This window comes from Cloeon dipterum, chromosome 4 (assembly GCF_949628265.1).
Source record: "Cloeon dipterum chromosome 4, ieCloDipt1.1, whole genome shotgun sequence".
Lineage (NCBI taxonomy): Eukaryota > Metazoa > Arthropoda > Insecta > Ephemeroptera > Baetidae > Cloeon > Cloeon dipterum.
This window is the reverse complement of record NC_088789.1, coordinates 17,061,673-17,078,991: the sequence shown is the minus strand read 5'-3', so window position 1 is coordinate 17,078,991 and position 17,319 is coordinate 17,061,673. Positions and strand designations below refer to the sequence as shown.

Below are 17,319 nucleotides of genomic sequence, written 5' to 3'. Positions count from 1 at the left end.
TATTGATCCACGTAATGTAATCAACCACTAACAATAAGAAGTAACACTTTTTATTTCAGCTGCGTCCAATTAGTAAAACTTTTTGCTGCTAACACTCCTGCTTTGTCAATATTTATTCATTTCTCAACCTTCCGATAGTTGGAACACATTGGCCGTTTGTTTTTTTTTACACTTTTTGTGAGATCCGTTCATTACGATTTTTGGTTACAAAGAGATAGCATAACAGTTAGACATCTTTCTTATACAAGAGCGCTTTCAGGAATGTTTTCCTTATTCAATAACAGGGTTATCAGAAATCACTCTGAGAGGTCTCACAATCAGCCAGCCGGCTAATGTCATGTGGTCAGCATCCAAATGCCGTGAATGTGGCTAAGCTGCACCAGCCGCCTGTCAAAAAAAATAAAAAAATGCCGGAGAAAAAATCGACCTTTGGACGGTCAAGCACTTGTCAAACTTCTTTTTTTGAAGGGCCACGCCAGCCGCCGGCTATTATGTTCTGTTGCCGGCCCAAAATTCAGATGCAGCCAGTTCAGCGAGCCGCCGCCAAAAATTACGCTGCCGAGACCTCTATATTCATTATTCTCCGCATTGGGTTGGTGAAAAAGCGTTTCAACGTAACAAACGGATTTTTATTATCAATCCTGCGTTTTGGCGTTGATAATTACAAAATTTATTTGATACACTGAATGAAGAACGTCAAGTTTGCTGATTAAATTATTTACTCCATTTGGCTCCCTGTATTAGTACATTATAGATATAAAGATGTGGAAAAGTTACAACATAGGAGAAGTAGAGTTCCTCCAATGGAAAAGAAAGCTAGTGGTGAAGTGTCTTTCACCGCAGTCGGAAAATTGATATCTGCGGACTTTTTCCTGAAGGCAATGTACGCCCGTCCTTTATTTTGTGCTTGTGACAATAGTTCCGGTGTGCTACCAAAGCTCTCTACTTCATAAGACAAAACGAACAATCATATAATAACAAAAACTCATTCCATTATAGTATTACGTTCTATTTATTGTATGATTGCTTTTTCGGGGTGGTTTGTCTAGAGAAGAAGAGGCTGGGAGAGGAGATCCTCTCTGGAAGAAAAAAAATGAAGGGCACAATATTCTCCATGATGCAAGTAAATCCTTGAAATCAAGAATTTTCATCTAAACCAACGTTTTATGGAAATAAAAATACATGTTGAGAAGTTTCTAATGTGCTAAAAACTTATTTTATGGTCCTTTGATAAAAATTAAAAACTCTACCGAATTTTGCAGGAGGGTAATTTCAAACAAATTTGCTTACGCTTCGAGCACTTTTTCGAGTGCCATATTAGTTATTACCTAAAAAGCTCGGTTTTTTACGCACTTGCGATTACATCGACATCGCAATTTCCGTCGCAAGAGCTGAATTAAACAACGCCGAAATGTAGCGCCGTAAAATGAATAGAGCAAAAAGTTAATGCTGAAGTTAGTGTAAAAGAGCAGCATGCAAAATTGCTGTACGCACCAGAGATTTGATGGCGCCGCCGCCTCCCAGATGGAATAAAACAGGAAAATGTACAGCCTAATGACATAGCTGGAAAAACACGAATGGAAATAACGGTTTTTAAACTTTCGATCTTTGCATAAAAAGAATTGGGAATCGGGGAAACATGTACATACGTTTTGCAGTCTTTTATTTTGAAATTAGGTGTTGAACTGAACGAGCTTACCTTGGCATATTGAAAACGAGAAAGATGGTTGAGGTGAGTAGCAACATTTTTGTCACACTTCTCTGCGTTTTCGTTACCAAAATGCTGTGAGGCGAGGGACGAACCAGATTCTGACAGTCTGTGACAGAGCGTAATATACACATCATCAAATTCAGCGAGAGCAAAGAGACGTGTGAATGCGAATAGTTTCTAACTACACAACAAAAAGCGCACAGCATGACAAGAGCTCAAGTGAAATTGCACAATATAAACCGATCAAAGTATAAAATTTCATTCAACGAGTATGATACTCGTCCGTGTTTAAAATCAAATTGAACAAGGAAAGTGTTGCAACACTAAATTGAGTATACATAGAAGGATATTAGAGATTGGGATCCGAATATGGGCCAAAAATCCTCTTGCCCAATAAGACTTATATTACAGGATTGTCGGATCCTAATCTCCACCATCCTTTAGTATACACAAGTAAAGTGTTACTTACTTGATAGGTTAAGACAAAACCTTTCTTTGATTGGGAGCACGTACTTTGTCCGGAAAGAAATCGTCTGAAAAGGGTTATCCGGAACTTTTCGGAACGAATCGGAAATTGTCCGAATGAATGGAAATAGTTTGAAAGGATTTTATTTGAGGACAGAAATGGAGTTTGTCCAAAAATAATTGTGTGTCCGTTAATTTGATTTTTATTATAAACAAAACAACAGATGATACCTAATGAATGAAAGCGATTCTACTGAGGATGACAAATTATTCATGGTAGGCTACTGCACTAATCAGGAGCAGGCTGTGAATCTTGGGCAGAGACTGATGCTTAATGAGCTGTCAGAAATGTACATTCATGTTTTCATGTTGGCACATTGATATGCCCCGCGTGTTGCCTAGGAACACCAGCGATTAGACCACTTTTGATTAATACAATTTCTTGAGAGAGACTATATATTATATAATATAAAAACTCTAAGATTTGGATACCGCTCGATCATTGATATTTTTTAAATTAGATTTTTCATGCTCTATATTCTGCTTTCTTCAAAAACTTACAAAATTATATTTGAAGTATTTCGCTTCCTAAAGTTTAAAGTAGTTCTCATTACTCAATACTGACTTTAAATTGGCGGACGCCTCTGACTGGCTGCCCCCTAAAATCCGCGATCAGCCTAGCATTATGCGTATATTAACGCTGACGGTAACAAATATCTAATTTTCGCGTGCGCTTGCCTTGCTTATTATATATTTTTATGATATATACGACACCAGAAAGAAACTTGATAACCACCTACCTTTTGGCGGTCCAGAAAGATTGGTTGACGTGTGACGCAAATTATCTGCGGTGTTAGAGGTCAAATTTTGAGGACGAGAAGTCCCTTGCAGATTTGCCTGAAATCATTTGAAATTGAATCTTATTAATTAAACCCTCCAATTTAAAAGAAAATTTTGTTTTGTAATACGTACACTTTAAAATCAACGTACCATGGGAATACTATTTGAGGGCGATGATTCGTCATTCTCAACAACGCCAAGTTTGAACTGGTTGCGGAATTTAATGAGACAGTGCAGAATGACCGTGTTCATCACACCAATGAGCACAGACGGGATGATCAGAGTCATCACGCTGTCGGCCACCGTGATCACCTTCAAGACGTCCCGAAAGTGTGGCTTCACGTCGCACGACTCCAGTCCGTTGCTGCGGCGCACCACTCCGGCCGTGAATATTCCGTACGAGTTGAGCAGCAAAGAGACGAGAACCAAGCCGAGAACAACCATCTGAATCAAATGATTTGAATTTTTATTTCGAGGCCTATTTCAGTTCCGGACGGCAACGTTTTATAAACTAATTACTTTTGATATTGTGAGGTGTTTTTCCAGTAGTTAAAACCAAACAATTAAAATGGAGCAAGGATGCATAAAATGCTTTTCAAAATTATTTTCCTTTTGTGAAAAGGGTGTACAAAAAAAGTGAATTTCACTGTAAATGAGAAACGAGATTTTTCGATGACAATTATCGAGAGTACCCATTTTAAATAAAATAGATGTGTTGGCCCTTTTAATCGCTGTGGGTTGTATTCAGAATAAAAAAATCCTTGTTTGTTCAATCCCTTCTCTTTTTGTAAATACCTATAATCAACCCCTACGGGGCAGTTACAGGTGAAGTTGGGAGGTAAAGGGCGAATTTTTGGCGTGTAAATTTTTTTAGTAACACAATTCGCCTAATTGCCATGATGTATGGAAATTAAAAGTTTGAAGTACGGGAAAAGGAGCGTTTCCATTGTTTGATTTGAGAGGTTTAAGTTAAAATGATGATATTAAACCATCATAGATGGGTTCTAACCATCAACCATGAATACATAAGCTACAAAGCGATTTAAAAAGTCTTCCAAAATTTCGCTATATTTAGTCTAGGATAACTTTTGACATTTATGGAACTAAATTTGAACTACACAAGATCCAAACCTAATGTAATGACACCAAACTCAATGATTTAGGACAATTTTCGTGTTCTGTTACTTACAGTCACGTCAGGGTTGGACCCTGAAGGTAGGAATTGACCTTATATGGTCCAATTTGGTTACTCTTTAGTATGATACAAGTAAATTGGACAAGGAAAATTTGATTTTATTAACGCGCGTTAGGCATATTTTCAATTTATGGGTCACATATGCAAGGCAAAGCGGCATATTGAGCCGGTTTTAAAACTTCAAACGAAGATTGCCACTTAACTATCGCAATAAAAAATTACTTTATGGCCCTTTGATAAAAATTAAAAATTCTGCTGAATTTTGCAGGAGAGTAATTTATTTCAAATTAGCTTACGCTTTGAGCACTTTTGCGAGTGCCATATTAGTTCGCGGCTACTGAAACTTAGTGTACTTGTGCAGATTTTCTTGAGCTACATTTTGGCCACAAACCGAAAATACTGGAAGGGGCTATCACAAAATAAAAATTGAATAACTTGAAAAAGGTCGCTACTATGGTTCTTGACCTAAGGCGAGCGATTTTTTTGTAAATTAAGAAGTGGTTTATGGTCAAAACGTAGGTTGGACGGAGAAATTTTCAAGATGATATCTCAGCTAAGAAAATGACATCCCTGCTCTAATTCTATAGTCTTTCTTTTTCGAGATGCTCCGCCACTGTAAATTTCTCTTGAGTTTTCCCATAAACTGCTGATTAACCTTTGATGCGTAGCATTTTAATTAAACGTACGCGGGAAAATTATTCACAAAGTTTTCCCTTTGAAAACTTTATCGCTAGCTAAAAATAGCTTTGATCTTTTGTCCATCGCACCAGATAAAAGTTTTACCTTCGCCTTGGCCACGGTGCAAATGTGCGATTTCAGCAGCGGATAGCGGACGGCAACGAATCGCTCGGCGGTGAAGCCGACGGTCAGCCAGACGCTGAGGAAGCTGGACGTGGTGCTCAGGTAAACTACACTCTGGCACCAGCCGTTTTTGTTGAAGGTGTCGACCTCGAAGGTGTCACCGACCCAGATGAGGCCGAGGGTGACGAGGAAGCAGGCGTCCGACAGGGACAGCGCTGCCAGGTAGTAACTGGAGCTGCGCCTCCTCAGGTACGTGCTCTTGAAGACAACCAGGTTGAGCATGTTGCAAAACACACCAACGAGCACGATGCTCGGTATGAAGTAGATGTGCAGCAGGTCAAAAAAGTCGATCAGGCGGTCGCACAGGGACACGTCGGGATGATCTTTAGTCGTTGACATCGCGGCTTATTCTTATTTAACTCAATCCAGAAGGGAAAAAAGCACGCGTCATCGAATTCTGAACACTGACATCGCTAACCAACGTCATTCTCCACTGGCAGACGCTTTGCGAATGCGACGGGTGCGATCGCTCAAACGCGGAAAGGGTAGGCGGTGCGCGTCGGCATGCGCACTTTTGTTTTATTTGGGTCTTTTTGGCTCAATGGACAAACAAGCAAGGTTTGATCAGATAATTTTTAAGTGAAAAGTTGCGGCCTCTTATGACTTATAAATGAAATTGGTTCAGGGAAAAGCAATCATAGTGGCTATCAATCCCTCTCGTCGGTAAACGTTTTAGTTGGCTATTTATCAACAACAAGTTCCATACAGTACATAGGAGATTGCAAAAAGTTTCTCTATTGAGCAACAGAATCAGTGAGGTTACTCGTTTTAGTTTTTTTGCCTTTGACATAGTTTGATGCAGCTTGTTCTTGTTTACTTCTGAATGAATGATGCGTATTAAAGTATCAATTTATTCAGATTAACCCTCTTTTAAAAATAACAACTAGAATTCAAATTTTTGGCCTGAATTTTTCATTAAAAAGACAACACGCTAGACAAACATAAGAAAATTGTTGCTGGTTTAACGATTTTACGCTGCTTCAAAAATAAAGTTTCGACCACCCGTGTAGAATTGCTTGTTATACGGTTTCTGAGTCGATTTAGATGTTTTTTGTGATATCATTTTAGCCCAGATACCACGTTTTTTGCTACTAAAATTTTTATTTCGGAAAATCTTGCGTGTTTGTCTTGAGATCAAGAAAGTTATTTTTAAAGGCAAATTTTGCAAAATTCAAGAACCTCAAAAAAAAAATATTTAAAACAATTTTTCCATGCTTTCTGTTTTTTACCAACACGCGCGAAAAAAAAGAGAACACGCACTGTGATTATTTTTAGCATAAGTTAATCGCTTTCTGTTAAAAATTACAATCTTAACTTAGCTTTTTAAAATATTACTTGCATTACCATCAAATGAACAAAGCTTAAATTTTACTATGAAAATTTATGAAAAGAAAATTAACTTTCATTGAAGTTCAACCTGTATTTTAGGAGGGAAAAATAACATTATAAAAATTTATAGTTGAAAAAAACGTAAAAGAAATTCGCAGAGAATATTGTTGAATAGTAAAAGTAATAAAATTTACAGTAAAAAATGGAAATCGGGAGAACCATTTTGGCCAGGATTTTTTGGTTCTTTTTTCAGGAAGTCGGAATAAATAATGAATTGCAATGCAATACCATCCCGTTTTTGTTGTTTAAAATACATGTACATAATATAAATCTTGTTTAGGAAATACACTCTAGTTAAAAAAGCGCCTGCTCGTTGACATGCTGCAATGTGCTCCACGCCAGCGACGAGCAGGTTGCATAAAACAACGCTTTTTCAAATTTAAAAATAATAACGCCCATATATGGCTAATTTTTTGCTCTGGATCTGGATGATGCGAGGAAAATTTAGAAATTGAAGTGCAAAATTGTCTTGCACAGCAGTTGTGCCTCCTTGCCTTTTCTTTCAAAAATTCACCAGCAGAATATTCCATCCATTCAAAAAAGCAATTTAAAAGATGTAGCATCAGCATACAATTTGCATTTATTTAGAGTTAACTTTATTTATTTCGTAAAGGGCTGAGGACTACTCAGAGAGAATTATTTGGTGGCTTTCTCTTAAGCAATATATCAGTTAAAGCTCTTGAGAGGATTTCTGTTTTTAACCATCTAAAACATTTTGAATAATGAATTAAGTCCCATCTTTTTTCCTTACATTACAAATATCTCTATTTTAGTGACTTCATTCAGTCATTCATGTTTGTCTCTTCAAAGAGGGACAAGCGCGGACTATAAAAAAGTCGCTTAAAGTGGATTTATACCGATTTAATTGCGAATGAAGAGGCGCAAATCGGAGAAAGCAGCAAAGAATCTGCTCGAAAAATCCTCGACGCTGATAAGCTAACACAAATTAACGCATATTATGTCTGCAGCTCCTGCCTGATTTTCAACTAGTATGACCTGCATTGCTAACGTTTATGAGCTGGTGGCATGCGCGATAAGTCAGCCAATCAGCGTTGAGGAGATCTCGAACAGAATTCGCGAGTAAATCGGTTTAAATAATGTTTTTTCGTAATTATAAATCGATAGATGACTCTTCATTTGCAATTCAAGAGACCAAAAAATCGGGTTTCCGCTCATCTCGGTATAGCAGAATAATGGCAAGAGATTTTCCCTAGGCATTTAACATGGATTATATCTGGGAGCAAAAACACGTTTGGCGACTTGTCTCTTGCCTCTATCCCATTGTTTTCCTTAAACATTTTCAATAAAAATCAATATTTCATTATCATTTATCATTCAATTTGTTGGATTCAAATGAGTTCGTAAAGGAAAATAGAATTATACATTAATATCATAAAATGATTATTAAAATTTATGTGGCACTTTATTTGATAATGTTCTACGTTCAAAGGGAACAATTAAATTGATGAGTTACGCTGCCATAATTCGAACGTCGATATTTCCCCATTGCATTGTTTTTCATTTTCTATGAAACGAACTTAACGGACCCGTCACTTTCAGCGTGTGGGCGAGTTGAAAATACTATGTAATATAGCACAATACTACTTCAGCAAAACTGATACTCTCGCTACATGAGAATACTTTTGTAATGTGCTCTCGCTACATGAGAATATGTGTACTTTGGTTGTAATTTTAGACGTTCATCAAGGGAAGCCAAATCACAAACATGGTGTTCATCGCAACAAAAAGACGGCTTGTTTCGCAACCCACACAAATGGCTCGCATTGCAGTGCGGTCATGCAAAAGCCACGCTGAAGAGCTTATTGTTAGACTTTCAAAGATTTTTTCAGCTTAACTTCAACAATTTACCTCGGAGTTTTTTTGCATTGCGGCTTTCATGCGGGGCTTAATTTTTGCTTTGATGCATTGTTTGTTGTAAAATTAAAAATTATCACTATATGGCGTTTACATAGAGACATTTAAAGTAAGACTGATGCAGGGCAATAATTAAAATTAATTTGTTGACTGCGATTAGCAGATCTCAACTTGCATGCAACTATCATATTTTTAATGTACCAAAGTATTCGAAAAATTAATGGGTTATTCGTCAATGATTTTTCGCTTTATTTTATTCCCCACGTCGCGATCTATCCAATGGTGTGTGAATTATGAGCAAAGTAACCCTCCTGACGAAATACATCGTTTACAATAGGGAGATAGTGATCACCGTTTTACTAGCATGCAAACTTTGGGGCTATTTTTCAGAAATTTAATGGTAACACCAGGTTAAATTTTACCTCTCTCCCAATTTTTTGAGAGGCAATTGAAGGCAGAAATTATTTCCCAGTGTAATATATTTCACTTCATATTATTTTTTACAGTAAATCAGGACTGAATATATCCACGTTCCATATTATATATTTGTAGAAAGGTATAAGGAAAATGAATTATATAATAATAGTTTTTAAAGCGTTTGTTTTGTCTGTTTCAGGTATGGAAGACTCGCACTCTACGCTAGGTTAGGGCATTAACATTGTTTAATTCCATGTTTCCAATAGATCGAGAAGTGTGTGAGTGATCTGAAAACGAGAGTCCCCCATAAATAATGCAAATTTCATCCGCGTAATATCAAGAAGTTACGTAACAACCACCAAAATAGTCGAGGCATGCTTCTTTCCTGTTCCTCTGGCTTTTATTCACTTGCGGTTGTTTTGAGGAGCATTGATCTTTTGTCAGCCACTTATTCCAAATGAAAGCAAAGTAAACCAACCCAAACAAGTAACAAGCGCGAAACTCCTCTCCCGGCTACCGATTATCACGACTCTCTGCTCCGCTCTCGCTCTGATCGTCTGCTCTCTGTTTTACTGGCAATGAGCTGCGAGTTGCAAGCTGGCCAAGCCGCAAAAGCAACACAGAAACACGCAGCGTTACAACTCCGCCCGGGGTCCCCCGGTACCTACCGCTCTCCATCCCCTTCACTGCTTCTGTTTGTTTATAGCTTTCACTGAAACATCAGTTATTAGCTTTCTCGGTTTATTTTCCGCATCAACTTGTCGAGAACGATGACATGTTTGTCTTCAAGCTTCGAGTGAGTTTGTCTAAGTCAAAAGTGCGATATTATAATGCAAGGCAAAACAACAAACGAAACGGAGTAGATTTAGTGAGACTGCGAGTATAATCATTGCCTGGTTTGAGTGGTTCGGTTGTTCGATCTGGTTAGTTTCTTCTTTAAATTATATTTATTTTTAAATTTATTGCGATCTTCAATGCACATAATAATGATACATTTTTATTATTATGTATCTCACATCTCACATTACTGATGAGCTGATGTGAGATCAGGGACATTCCAGACATTGCATACATACATGCATTGTTTAACATGAATTTATTATTCCTGCTGCTACATATATAACTATACGACATTACGACATAACAGCAAGAGCAATGCATTTTTCCAGCATGCTAGAATGATTAGATTTGTGTTTGACGGATTGGTCAGTGGTTCAATACTGCCCTAAGGAAAACGCCTTCTGAACTACGAACCATGAAACCTTGTCAACCAAAATAATTATTATTGGCCTTTGAATGTACAGTGTGCTAACCAGGTGCTAACTGCTTAATTTACAATTATTATTTTTGTATTGCATTGTGTGATTCTCCTCACTATTAACTTCTATCTATTTTGAAATATGTATTATGGTAAAGTTTAAGTTTCTGCTGGGTTACATATATATATATATATATATATATATATATATATATATATAAATGTGTGTATATTATCTCGCCAGTTCTTTGAAAATCCCATTGAAAAGTAGGGGTGGCGAAAACTGACTTTTCCATACATCTATTCCTAATTATTTTAAGTTTTTAATTTGAAGCGGAATTAGGGATGACCGAAAGTGGATTGAAATTAATCAAATGAGGACTGAGTAAAATTTTTATTTCAGATATTGCCAAATTGCTCGAAAAATTAAACGGTGCTATTGTCATTAAAATTATCTCTTGATTTCGACTCCTCCCCTCGCGACCTGCATATCTAACGGGTGTGTGCGATTAATTGAGTTGAATTCCCCCCTTAACAAATTAAATCGTGATTTTGCTATGAGACAGTGCTTAATTTACATGCACACTTTGGAGCCTATTTTAACTGAAATTTAAATGGCAATCTGGGGGTGAATTTGAGCTCTTTCCTAATTTTCAGAGCAAGGTATAAACTAGAGTTAATGTAGCAATACATAATATGTCCACTTTCAGATCTTTGATTAAAAAATTCTAGGAGGGAAATATTCAAGTGCATTAATTAAAAATTTATTAGTGCTAATAAATTTTCAATTAAATTGCGATCGTTTTGTTTTAATACCACTTTTCCAATCTCCTATTGCTGACAACAGAATTAAATGGAGTGTGTTCATAAATATAATTTGATGTTACAAAACAAAATTATTTCTCAAATTCGCTTCTATTTGCTCGGCGGAACATTGTACATGGCATAAATTCGCAAAAGCCTCTCTAATTTATTATATTACAGGTGCAATTAGCTTTTTGAAATGGATTACCACAACAGGCGGGTGGTTCAACACGCGGCATCGCAGCCCTGGGTGCGTGGCTTTCGACTGGATGAGATCGACTACAACAATGAAGCCTATCAATGGATTTACGATAAAATGCACAACTCCATCGCTATCCACAATGGCGTCAAAGTTTCAAAGTACCACATTGTCAAGGTAAATGAGAGAATTGGTGATTGCAGAGTGCTTATTGATTTATAATTTTGTTCAGATTTACCAGGTGAAGAATTCTTTTCTGTGGTCAAAGTACACTGCAAGGCGGAGCGAGGTCGCTCGAGATTTTCCAAGAGGCCAACTTGTGCCGGAGATCAGACTTTTCCATGGCACCTGTCATGCAGACGTCATTGTTCGGAATGGGTTCAACGTCAAGTACTCCAATGAGCTAAGCATGTTTGGCAAAGGTAAATGGATGCTCGGATTAATTTGAATCAAAGCTGGTTTCATGTGGGCCATTTGATGATTAATTCTTTATGGCCAAAAGATGAGGATCAAAATATTTATCAGTTGCTCTCCAACAAACAAGAGAAAAATTTTAGGAATAATGATCAGCAATGTATTAGTTTTATTGATGTCATATTGTAGTATCCAATGAGTTTTGACGGAGTTTGCAAATTCTTGACGGGTAGACAGTACTTTATAAGACAAATCGATCGATTGGGTTCCGGAAAAGTAACTAATTTTTTAACTTTAGCAGAGAAATTTACTAATTGCTCATTAACTCTTTGATATATCATTTTCAAACTTTTAGAGCTGACTGTTAGATCATTTAGTTTCATTTTTGTCAAAAATAAAAAAATTATTTTCATAAATATTTTCCAGAGCCTAACATACATTCATGCTATAGAAATAAAAATTGTTCCAATAAAATTTTCTGAAAATGAAAATATTTGGCATTTTTTCAGTTTTCAGGTTATATTAAGTTTTTCTGCTCTAGGATCAATTATTAAAAACTTACCAAGTCCAGAACTAACCATTGTGCGATTGTAGCTGTTTTTTAGGAACGTAAAAAATAACCCATTATCTTTGGTCTCATCACACCAATCACCATTAATAAATTAATTTTGTATTTCTGGAACATTTTCCGACCATAATAATGTTTTTAGGAATTTATTTTTCTGATGTGTCTTCTAAGTGCAACCAGTACACCTTCGAGGCTGGGGGCAGTGGTGCCTGCAAACTCCACAGATGTGTCCACTGCACGCTCTGCAAAAGAAAGATGCTTGTGTGCAAGGTCACTTTGGGGAGAAATTTCAGAGCTTACACGCCAATGAACGGAATTCTGCGCCCTCCTCAGGGCTGCCATAGCGTTGTCGGCTACCCTGCCCCCAATTTCCTCAAATACCCAGAGTATGTGATTTACAACAATTACCAGGTAATGTGAACAACTGAAGGCATTTCTTTATTTTTAATGTCTCCTCTATAGGCTTTCCCTAGCTACATGATTGAGTACAAAATTTCGATATGAGTGTCCAGCGCCGCTTTGAGGATTTAAGCAACTTATTATATGGAAACATTCATTCCAGGCCTTGAAAGTACATTGTCAAATTTTCCGAAAGATTTTGATGATACTGTGTTCATTAATAATTAAATTCAGATTTTTTGTTATCACAAAAATTCGAAAGACAATAAACGTGATTTAAAATAAAATGTAACTTTCTGTCGTTATGATTTCCCCGTTTAAACTTCTCTGATACAATCCTAAAGAAGTGTGAAATGAACAAAAATCATCTTATTAAAACAAAACGCTATATAACTGCCCCTAAAATCAATGCGATTTTGTTGTGTATTCTTGTTTTACATTTAAAACTGAAATATATCCACACCCATACTCCAGACTAATCAGAAAGTTAATTACTAAACTAATCACATTTTCATCACTGCTCTGTCTCTTCTACATTCAGATTAAAGAGTCCTAGACTCTTAAATAATGCCGTGAAGTGGATTTTGATGAACAAAGTACAACATCTTGCGACACAAAAGAGCCCGCGGTCTTTAAACCATATCAGGTTTTCAGCGCCATCTGTGCAAGGTACCTTGAAGTACTTGACTTAAAGTTAAAGTGGGCGTTGCAGGAGGACTGGGAGTTTATTTTCCGCTCATTGACAGATTTTGTGTCTTCGTCATCGGGTATGATTTTTTTATTATTTTAAAGATATTTCGCCAACCCCTACACCAATGTTCTCATGCAAACTTTATCTGATATTTAAGCTTCGATTTCCTCCTTTCCAAAATTTCACTACTTGTAGTCTAATTTGTCAGTTTCAAATCAAACATGATCTGCCCCCAAACCCAACCTTAATCTGATAAGTTGTAAAAAAATTCAGAATCCAGGGACCCTAAATTGCTCATTGCCTCACCTGTCATCCTAGCCGTCTTCTTATTTGCTCTGATAAAATAGAGATGAAAACGGGAGATGGCTGGGATAAATGGGTTAAGAGGAATAAATGCACTACATAACTTGTTGTTTGCCACTCATTTGTTATTCTTTGAACGAAGTTTCTTCTTCAGTAAATGAATAGGAACTAAGTTTTGTGTTTAAAATGTACATGAAGGAATTGACGTGGATAACTCTCTAGTATATTTTATACAAATCTTCTAGGGAGATGATCGATTTAGTGATACTTGAAACTAAAAGCGGTACTTTATTGTTAGTCAAAATCGAACTTGTTTCTTCTTGTGCTACATGATCATGAAACCACCCATGCTCCATTTTGAACAGTTCCGTTATTATTACCTAAACTGTTCTAATAGTAGTTATAAATCAATTAACATAAAAGGTTAACAAAGGGTAAAACAAGAAAATGTTAAGAAAACACTTAAATTTAATTTAAATTGCTTATTAAAGTCTGACTGAACAGAGTTCATTTAATCAAAATCTGCTATCATTCTGATTTAATTGATGATTTTTACATTAAATTCAGATTATCATGGATGCTTTTGGTGATGACGATTTTGGTGGATCAACTGAGGTTGATCCCGCAGCTGAGTTCCTGGCCAGAGAACAGGGCCAGTTGGCTGGACTCGAAGATGAAATTGAGCCAATCGCTGCAGCAGCCGACCCTGTGATTGAAGGTATGTTACAATTATTATTAGATAAAAACTCTTCATGTATTATATAAAACTATAGACTCATGCAGTTGCTATATTTCTTTATTTCTCTTTTCCTTCTTTTTTGATGAATGAATTTAATATTTTAACGCATGTTTTGTTGAGTCAGTTGAGAGCTGTAAAATTTAAGGTACAATTGTATATAGAAGGCACAAAATAAATTTAAGCATCATCTGATTTAAGTACACAATTAGTTATGAGAGTTAAATTTTTTCTCTCGTCTCTTTTGGTACCTTGGGAATGCCTTTTGATAATTTTGCATGCAGACCTTCCTCGAACAAACGAATGGGAGGTAGAGACACCCAAAGAAAACACTGCACCAAACGAGGAAAGCTTTGAGTTTGTTGAAAACTCCAATGAACTCGATTATTTTGGTGAGTACAGCGACTGTGGTGTTCGTTGTGTCCTTGCCACTCCGCCAAAAGCAGAAATCCTCACCTGCACCCTCATTCCAATTAGAATGTGGCTTTTTCCAAAGAATGAACGTGCATTTCACCTGGCTGCTTGCAAAATAACCTGCTTCTCTAGCAAAATAAATAATCGTTGCTTTACTTGTAACAAACACTTGCTTTGTTTTCTCAGAATCTGAGCTCCAGACTCAAAATGATGATACTAACGATGCATATGAAGGTATAACTAACATCTTCTAAAGGGTCACCCAGCAGATTATGAACCTTGAACTTGGTGCTCGAATTTCAGAGCCAGCAGTATCTTCTGCTCCCAAGGTGATGAAAGAGGAACCTGAGAAGATTCGCAAGTGGCGCGAGGAGCAGAAGCAGCGTCTCGAGGAAAAAGGTGAGCAGTTTGACATCGATATTTCGCTCTCCTTGAACTCACACTGGTCATAATTAGACGCGGCCGAGGCTGAGGCGATTGAAAAGCTGCGCCTGCAGGCCAAGGAGGAGTTGGACGAGTGGTACAAAAATCACAATGAAGCCAAGACCAAAACCAAGGCATCCAACAGGTAACCTCTTTTTCTCTTTTTTTAGGGCGGGAGATTTACATTTTAAAGAAAATAGGACAAACTAAAGGGCTCTTGAAAGTTGTAAATGGCATCATTAGGTTTGGGATTAATTATGACCATTAAGTTATCTTTTTTAATTGATATTTTGGAACCAATTAAGTAGGGCCTGGTTTGAATGGTCATTCTAACAAGGAAACTCTTAGGATTCGACGTTTTAGTTTTTTGTGAACTAATTAAATCCATGTAGCCCTTCCTGACATGATGTATTATGGTGGTGTAAATTATTTGTTTCGACGATTTGAGCTATTTTTTTGGATTTTGAGAAAATGATGGAATTTATATCTTACTTCACATTAATATTCTTAAAGACGATGATAAGTCATGGCTTATTTATTGCGTCATATTTATTACTTAAATATTACGTTAAATGATAAAATTAAAATAAAGTGAATTAAAAATATTTTTGATTTTTATGGACAAAAAATAGAGCTAAATGATCTCACACCATTAGCCCAAAACAAGTCTAAAATCAAGGGACTTCTCCAAAAAGTAAAAAGTGATCCACCGATCGTTTTGTCTTGTCAAGAAGAGTCTACTTACACAATATCACCTTGATTAAACTAAAACTTACTTAACAATTCGAATTTCAATGATTTCACTTGATAAATTCCTTTAAAGCTTCATAACTCGCAAACTCCTTCAAAACAAAGATTTTCCCCTGGTGATACCTCTGAACTTGTTGGATATTTCACAAATTCAATAGTTAGGCCTGATAAGCCTCCGAAAACTCAAACGTCGAAAAATTCAATTATTTTCGTATTATGAGTTTCATAATTACTTCTTTCAAGCTCATGACTTATTTAGAGGATGAAAAATCATTATAGGTCAGAAAATACTTTGTTTTCTACGTCTAAATCTTTCATTACATCGAAAATAAACCGACTGCTTGGGAAGGAAATCAAGATTTCACCAAAAATAATTATTAAACCGCAGTCATTTAAATCAATCAATGACAATCAGAACAGTTGATAACTGGATTATATAATAAGGAATGGATAAGGTCTTTGGGTCGGAATAAAATGTGTTTACACGTATTACCTACATTATGCCACTATTTGCATTACCTTAAACAACTTCGCTTTCGCTTTTATGCATTTTTTTAGAAACAATTTCTTTTATTTTAACACAAAAATTAATCCTTGAAGGACATTTAAGGTGCAAAATTAGAAACACTTTTTATGATATTTTTAATGGCGTTGGAAACGATCGCTAGAAATTGCATAGCCAAGTCATCTATCCCAATCATCAGAGTTTTAAATCTTTACTTGTATTATCTTGTAGCAACAATTATTACCATTTTGAAGGGAGAATATACATCCTCTCTATTTGTCTAGAATTGCAATCACACTTCATGTAAACATGCTGGACGAAATAATCCATTAAAGCTCAAGAACTCGCATTAAACTTCGTAACTAGGCTTACGTAAATCCCTACTCTTGTTGCTCCAACTCCACTTTTTACTTGCAACCTTCAGTAATGTTTTGTCCTTCAGGTTTGGGGATAGAGAATATTTAAAAATGCACCAATGCAAATTTTTGTTGATGGAACTTGATTAAAAAATTAACAAATCGATAATTCTATTACTCAAATGCTCTCTCAGGGAGTCAGCAGTGTAAGTAAACGTCCGCTTTCTTTTTATGTGTGTTGTAATGTAGGTAACTTAGATTGTCGGTATTTAGAAGACGCAAAACTTTGAAGATTTGCACTCACTGCTTGTGTTTTCCGACTCATTAAGCCAGGAGAGCAAAGTCTTAAGTCAGCGCAACTTTCAGGAATGCCGAGAAGCAGTTTGTCGCCTCAACCGATGAAATCGAGCCTGGAACTGAGTGGGAGCGAATTGCCAAGCTGTGTGATTTCAACCCCAAGTCTAGCAAGGGCTCCAAGGATGTGACCCGCATGCGCTCCATCATTCTGCAGCTCAAGCAGACGCCCTTGCCCGTCACCAAAAGCTAAGTCTTCTCTTCCGATCCAGTGATTAGAATGAAAAATATATTTATTCTCAAGTGTTATATCACCAGGGAAAAAACCCTGCAGCTTTTTCATAACACATTCCTTGTATATGTTTAGGCCAGGAATATATATTGATTTTGTTGTCATTTCGCTATTATTGAAAATAAAATAGACCATATTGAATACAGACCATACCACTTAG

General features: G+C 36.5%; 3 protein-coding genes across 9 annotated transcripts; 2 read left to right on the top strand and 1 right to left on the bottom strand.

Moving 5' to 3' along the window:
- Positions 1–167: 167 nt before the first annotated feature.
- On the bottom strand, positions 168–5,511 carry LOC135941952 (galanin-like G-protein coupled receptor npr-9). Of its 2 annotated transcripts, XM_065487765.1 has the most exons (5): positions 4,995–5,511; positions 3,167–3,460; positions 2,977–3,073; positions 1,700–1,817; positions 168–1,563 (listed from the first exon to the last, which is right to left on the bottom strand). In XM_065487765.1, the coding sequence occupies exons 1-5, from the start codon at positions 5,409–5,411 to the stop codon at positions 1,329–1,331; spliced, it is 1,161 nt and encodes a 386-aa protein (XP_065343837.1). In that variant the 5' UTR covers positions 5,412–5,511; the 3' UTR covers positions 168–1,328. The 2 variants fall into 2 exon arrangements, with proteins under 2 accessions (XP_065343837.1, XP_065343838.1); XM_065487766.1 differs by lacking the exon at positions 1,700–1,817.
- Positions 5,512–9,385: 3,874 nt separating this feature from the next.
- LOC135944419 (poly [ADP-ribose] polymerase tankyrase-2-like) lies at positions 9,386–12,687 on the top strand. 2 transcript variants are annotated; one of them, XM_065491346.1, is made up of 5 exons: positions 9,386–9,549; positions 10,996–11,191; positions 11,247–11,436; positions 12,139–12,407; positions 12,459–12,687. In XM_065491346.1, the coding sequence occupies exons 2-5, from the start codon at positions 11,015–11,017 to the stop codon at positions 12,498–12,500; spliced, it is 678 nt and encodes a 225-aa protein (XP_065347418.1). In that variant the 5' UTR covers positions 9,386–9,549; positions 10,996–11,014; the 3' UTR covers positions 12,501–12,687. The 2 variants fall into 2 exon arrangements, with proteins under 2 accessions (XP_065347418.1, XP_065347417.1); XM_065491345.1 differs by having other exon boundaries at positions 9,540–9,676.
- A 378-nt stretch (positions 12,688–13,065) lies between these two features.
- On the top strand, positions 13,066–17,311 carry Clc (clathrin light chain). 5 transcript variants are annotated; one of them, XM_065491340.1, is made up of 8 exons: positions 13,066–13,162; positions 13,957–14,107; positions 14,410–14,517; positions 14,726–14,773; positions 14,843–14,938; positions 14,996–15,107; positions 16,768–16,779; positions 16,940–17,311. In XM_065491340.1, exons 2-8 carry the CDS (start codon positions 13,963–13,965, stop codon positions 17,118–17,120), a joined length of 702 nt encoding a protein of 233 aa, XP_065347412.1. In that variant the 5' UTR covers positions 13,066–13,162; positions 13,957–13,962; the 3' UTR covers positions 17,121–17,311. The 5 variants fall into 5 exon arrangements, with proteins under 5 accessions (XP_065347412.1, XP_065347415.1, XP_065347414.1 ...); XM_065491343.1 differs by lacking the exon at positions 14,410–14,517; XM_065491342.1 differs by lacking the exon at positions 14,726–14,773.
- The last annotated feature ends 8 nt before the right edge of the window (positions 17,312–17,319 follow it).